Below are 6,591 nucleotides of genomic sequence, written 5' to 3'. Positions count from 1 at the left end.
AAACGTTTGTAGTCTTTTTAATCAACCATGTGAGTCTACTGTATTGACAGTGAATCATGCTATTAATGCCAACCAAAAATCAATATATATATATATCAATTTGAAATTCTACGGTCCCACGTGTGATTCTATGTACACGTTATGGTGAATCTAGTGAATATGGTATTACATTTATCAATCCCAGCTGTTCTCCAAAAAAATGAAAGGTCTAGATCCCGGCTATTTCCCCAAAAATGGAAGCTCTAGTTCTTCACTCGAAGAAAAGATAAATAGAAAGTAAATGTTTAACTTAAACACCTTATCTTGACACATGTTACTTTGTTTGCTCAAATATTATTAACATATAATTAGGTAGTTCCTATGTGTGATATAGACATAACATATTCGAAATTATGAATCTGGTCATAGTCGAAATAGTCGTCTATTCTGATTCATTGTGACTAGTCGTCAAGTTTATTTGGATTTTACTATTTTTTGTATCATTTATGTTCTTTCTCTGTTACCAATTGAAACCCTTAATTAAATTGCTGTCGAATATATGACAGATGATCAGGAAGCCAAAGAAGGGAACTCATCCCAGCCCATTAGCTTCATCACCAATAGTCAAGCAATGATAACTTCTGAATCCAAGAACTTATGGTGGTGGATTAGAGTGGCTCTCTACTCGTTCTTTGTGCTCTCTGGCCAAGCGGTGGCCACACTCCTTGGGAATCTCTACTACAAAGAAGGAGGCCACAGCATGTGGCTCGCCTCACTTGTCCAGCTTGGGGGCTTCCCAATCCTCCTCCTTCTCTACTTCATCCCCACGCCCAAACAACCAAATGACCCTAATAACCCATACATCCAAATAGATGCACAAGCTCAAGCTCAATCTCAATCACAATCACCCTCTCTCAAGAGCCTTGCCCTTGTGTATCTCTTTCTAGGCGCAATGGGGGCCCTAAATGGCTTTTTATACTCAGTTGGCCTCTTGCACCTCCCTGTCTCCACCTACTCCCTCATTTGCTCCTCCCAATTGGCCTTCAATGCCCTCTTCTCCTTCTTCCTAAATGGCCAAAAGTTCACCCCCTACATCATTAACTCCCTAGTCCTCCTCACTTTGTCCTCAATCCTCCTTGCGTTCCAATCAGATTCAGAAGACCACAACAAGGTTTCTGCAGGGAAATATGCACTGGGGTTTGTGTGCACCATTTTAGCATCAGCTAGTTATGGGCTTCTTTTATCCTTAGACCAATTTTGCTTTAGGAGGGTCATAAGGAAAGAGACGCTTAGGGCAGTTTTGAGCTTGATTGTGCACCCATCAATAGTGGCTAGTGTGATTATTGTGGTGGGGTTGTTTGGGAGTGGTGAGTGGGAAAATCTGGGGAGAGAGATGGACGGGTATAAGCTTGGCAAGGTGAGCTATGTGATGAACTTGGTCGGGACGGCCATTTCTTGGCAAGCGTTCACCATCGGCACGATTGGGTTGATAATAGAAGCGTCATCTTTGTTCTCGAACTCGATTAGTGTGGTGGGCTTACCGATTGTGCCCATTTTTTCAGTCGTGCTCTTGGGGGACAAGATGGATGGGGTCAAGGTGATGGCTATGATCTTGGCCATTTGGGGGTTCGTTTCTTATGCCTACCAGTACTATTTGGATGATAACAAGTTGAAGGCTCAAAGGACGAGTGTTGGTGGGGATGAACTTGGTGTGAGATGGGCACTAAATGCTGAATCGCAAGCGTTAATGGATATTTATAGATGGTGGAGCGTTTTAGTTTGTGTCTTTACATGTAGCGAGATGTAATTGCTTGCTATGACCATTTGGAGAGAAAAGACAAAAAAAGGCACAGATTTTTTTGTTGTTGTTGTTTGCCCTACTTATTCCTACTTACACTCACTCGCAGACTTGTGCCCCGCTCTTGCAGGGCGTGGAGTCGCAACCCACTCTCGAAACTTACGCGTCCCTACCCCTATCCCCCCGAGAATGTGGGGATTTGAACCTTCCACCTCTCCCTTCCATGTTGGAAGGGTGGCCGGGCGAACCTTGAGTGGTTAAAAAGGCACAGATTAAGAAGAATGAAAATGTTACTAATATCTAATTTCTTCACTGTGTTTTGATTCCAAGGAAGGGCATTTTGTCTTTAGTGCTCATTTTGGAATCTCATTATGACAGTTGGGTACTTATACGATATTTGACTAATATGATAGTACTAGCTAATGCAAATTGTTGGTGTTTACAGGGATCATATTATTAAATAGGGGACACGAGATATTAAAATGGCTTCACACACAAAAAATTAACAGTTGACTAAAGTCTTGTTTCTTGTGCTACTAAGCAATAGTAGGTGGTACAATTTTTTGGGTATTTTCACCGGAAGTCAAATTCGACTTGTCCCTCTGATTGTTTGGACATACTTCTATAAAATTGTTGAAATCAAGAGACTTCCGAAATTTTTAGGACCTCATGACCATTGGTCCGCAAATACAGAGAGAGAGAGATATAGAGAGAGAGAGAGAGAGAGAGAGAGAGAGAGAGAGAGAGAGTGAGGAACAGAGGCGAGCTGCTCAATATGAGTGGGGGCAAGCCCCGTAAGGCTGGACGGTGGCCGAGTCACCGTTTCGGTGATGGGGCCGGCCTGGTGGTGGTGAGTGCGACTAAGGTTTTGTAATCATTAGAGTCACTTTTGAGGGTTGGGGAATTTAAATGACAGTTGCATTAGTATATGTAGGATGTTAAACTGATGTAAGCTGAAAACTGGTATCCGAAATGAACATGTCGGTACTGCGCTAATTCAACGGGCTAAAAAGTTGCAACACAAAGTAGGTGTTTCTGGTGGCGTCATCTGTTCCTTTTCTGCTTTCCTTTTTAAGGTTTTAACGGAAGGTGACAATGGATTTATAGATGTTGGGTTTGAATTTCTTTGTTGTAACTTGGGCCCTTCACAATTAATGGGTCTTAAACTATAGAGCCAATCTTTTATAGGATCAAAGCCCATAAAATATCCAAGGCAATATGTATAATTTATACTACCGCGGCAGTTGGTCGTTTAGTGGTTTCGGACTTGGTTTACCAGCTCGAAGGTCATAGGATTGATTTGTTGGGGAAAACTTCTTATATTTTTGAAGGTGAGATAACATTCTCCGATAATAGATGTACTTGAGTGCGCATATGAAATATTGTTCATACACAACTCATACGCAAGTGACGTTAAAATAGGACATCTGTGTTAGTTGTGAGCTTCCTTAGTTTGCAATTGGAGAACGAGATACCGGTGAAGAAAGAGTTGGAAAGGTCTGTGAATTTTAGAGAAGAAACATGTCACGTGGGATAGTCAAGGTGCTTAGATGGGTCAAATGAAAGAAGAGCAACTTGGAGGACACTGAGTAAATTAATATGCTTGGAGGGACCTAAAGGCAACATGTGATAAGATTGGGATATGGTAACTTTGTCAAGTCTGGTGGATCACATTGAAGAAGAAGTTCACCCTACAAGCAGAGCAAATAACACAGGTACTTGAAAATGAAGACCCAGCTCTATATCAAATCCCTTGATATTCAGATGGGTGTTGTTGACACCCAAAAGTGTCCGATATTTTTTTATTATCGATATGTGATGATTGTTCAGATAGTAACAAAAGTGGACTTGACAACCTCATATGCAACCATAAAAAATAGTGATGAAAAAGGAAAAGAGTGAAGAATATACTATCTGCTGATATTGTCTTGAATTCCACAAATTCAATTGGGAAATCTAGGAAGGCTTGAAGATTTTGAACTATTTGTTTCCTAATATATTTCATAGATTTGGGTTTTAAATTTGATAGTATCTTTATGGTGGAATTCCTTTCCTACTAGGTTTAGGAAAGTGGGGATCTAAAGATCTATTTATTTCAGCATTGTACCTTGTACTCTTGACATACGCTCAAATAAGAAATCGTCTCTCTCCCGTGGACGTAGGCGGATCTTTCGCCGAACCACGTAAATCTCCGTGTTCTTAATTATTCTTGTTTTCTTTCTCATCTAGTTAGGTGTTCTTCCGCACAACAATTGGTATCAGAGCTATCTAGGTTCTCTGTTCCTGTATTGCGACTTCTAACTAGATGGATGGAAAAGGTTCAATCATTTGATTTGATATTGAACGATTCACGGGGAAGAATAGTTTTACACTATGGCGGAGAAGGATGAAGGATCTGTTGATTCAACAAGGTTTATCAAAGGTTCTTCTGGGAAGATCAAACAAGCCGAACACCATCACTGATGATGATTGGGCTGACATGGAGGAGAGGGTGTGCAGCGCAATCCGATTGAACCTATCGGATGAGGCCCTTCAATATGTAGCGGAAATTGAATCTGCTCCGGAGGTATGGCTCAAACTCGAAAACATTTATATGACGAAATCTCTTACGAACAAGTTGTTCTTGAAGAAGAGATTGTATTCACTTCAGATGAGTGAAGGAGGAGATCTGTTGGAACACCTTAACGTGTTCAATAAGATGATTAGTGAACTTACAAGCTTGGAGGTAAAGTTTGAGGATGAAGACATAGCGCTTCTACTACTGGCATCGTTGCCGGATTCGTTTGACCACTTGGTGACTACGCTCCTTTATGGCAAGGAAACCCTGGAGATCGGAGAGGTGACTGCTGCCCTAATTTCAAACGACACTCGGAAAAGGGCAAGTAGTTCAAAATCTTCGGGAGAGGGACTCTTTGCAAAGGAGAAAAACAATCAAGGAAGAGGAAGATCAACGGATCGAGGATCGAGCGGTAGGGGTCGATCAAAATCCAAGGGAAGGTTCAAAGGAAGATGCTACGGGTGTAATTAGGAATGGCATACCAAGAGATTCTGTCCAAATAAGAACGGGAAAAAGAAGAAGAGCTCAGATGAAGCAAGTATAGCCGACATCATTGAGACCAATGATGGGGATGTCTTGTCCATATCATCGGGGAAGGACACCTTTGAAGATTTGTGGATCATGGACTTCGGATGCACTTTTCACATGTGTCCTCATCGAGAAGCCTTTGATGAATACAAGGCATATGATGGTGGTTCGGTTCTCATGGGTAATGATACGTGCAAGACTGTGGGTGTTGGAACCGTGAAAATCAAGATGTTTGATGGCATGATTAGAACCTTGGCATACGTACGTCATGTTCCAGGTCTAAGGAAGAATTTGATCTCATTGGGAGCACTTGAATCCAATGGATGCAAGTACACGGCTCAAGGTGGAGTCTTGAAGGTGATTAAGGGAGCTCTGGTTGTTCTTAAGGGACAGAGGCACGGGAACCTATATCGACTTATAGGAACCACAGTGCAAGGTGGAGCATCTGTATCCACGGATGCTAGCATGGAGATAGATAACACCTATCTATGGCATATGCGTCTCGGGCATATGGGAGAAAGATGATTGATGGAGCTTCACAAGAGGAATGCACTCAAAGGTATAAAAACATGCAAATTAGATTTCTGCAAATTTTGTGTGTTTGGAAAACAATGCAGAGTACGGTTCAATGCTGCAACTCATACAAGCAAGGGCGTGCTCGAGTATGTACACACGGATGTATGGGGTCCTTCACCGGTAAAGTCAAAAGGAGGGAAAGAATACTTCGTGACATTCATTGACGATTTCTCTCGCAAAATTTGGGTCTACTTCATGCGACACAAAAGTGAAGTCTTTGAAAAGTTCAAAGAATGGAAAGCTGAAGTTGAGACTTCAATGGGGAAGAAGGTTAAGTCCTTGAGATCGGACAATGGAGGAGAGTACAGACCGACACCATTTATGGAGCTTTGCAAGAATGAAGGGATTAAACGTCACTTCACAGTTCCGGATACTCCCCAACAAAATGGCGTAGCGGAAAGGATGAACCGGACCTTATTAGAGAGAGCTCGAAGCATGAGGCTACATGCTGGACTGAGCAAGGAGTTTTGGGCAGAAGCTGTCTGCATGGCATCTTATCTTGTGAATCGGTCTCCATCAACTGCAATTAAATGCAAAATTCCCTGAAGAGGTATGGACTGGTAAAATTGTCGATTATTCTAATTTAAGAATATTCGGTTGTCCGCTTTTGTACATGTGCGAGCTCGAAATGCTCGAAGTTGGATCCAAAATCAAAACAATGTATATTTCTGGTTAGAAAGGAGTGAAAGGCTACAAATTATGGGATCCAAGTGAGAAGAAAGTTCGACGAAAGGTGGAGGTTATATTCGATGAATCTGCAATGTTGAAGTTAAGCTGTGTGCCACGCGCGGCTGCTGAAGAGGAGAGTGATAAATCTATCGTTAAGGTGGAGCTTGAAACCAGAGAATCTGCAGAGAATGACGAGTCATCTGATGAAGCTCCAGAAGTCAAAGAAACGGTAGAAGTTCCTCGTACCATTGTGACGGGTCGAGGAAGGCGCACTCCCAAAGCACTGGAGAGGTACGGTTTTGAGGATATGGTTGCTTATGCTCTTACCGTAGGCTCTGGCGATCCAGGCTCCTACCATGAAGCTTTGAAAAGTGATCACAAAGAAAAGTGGATGACCGCAATGATGGAGGAGATGGAATCGTTACAAAAGAATGAGACATGGGAACTTGTGAAGAAGCCCAAGGATCAGAATGTCATTGGTTGC

At 42.1% G+C, this 6,591-nt stretch overlaps 1 protein-coding gene across 1 annotated transcript; it reads left to right on the top strand.

The window, feature by feature from the left end:
* The first annotated feature begins 538 nt into the window (after positions 1-538).
* On the top strand, positions 539-1,786 carry LOC120293893 (purine permease 21-like). Its single transcript, XM_039313684.1, has one exon. The coding sequence runs from the start codon at positions 539-541 to the stop codon at positions 1,784-1,786; it is 1,248 nt and encodes a 415-aa protein (XP_039169618.1).
* Positions 1,787-6,591: the final 4,805 nt, after the last annotated feature.

The sequence above is a fragment of the Eucalyptus grandis genome, chromosome 5 (assembly GCF_016545825.1).
Source record: "Eucalyptus grandis isolate ANBG69807.140 chromosome 5, ASM1654582v1, whole genome shotgun sequence".
Lineage (NCBI taxonomy): Eukaryota > Viridiplantae > Streptophyta > Magnoliopsida > Myrtales > Myrtaceae > Eucalyptus > Eucalyptus grandis.
The sequence above is the reverse complement of the archived record's forward strand: the minus strand, read 5'-3'. Positions and strand labels throughout refer to the sequence as shown.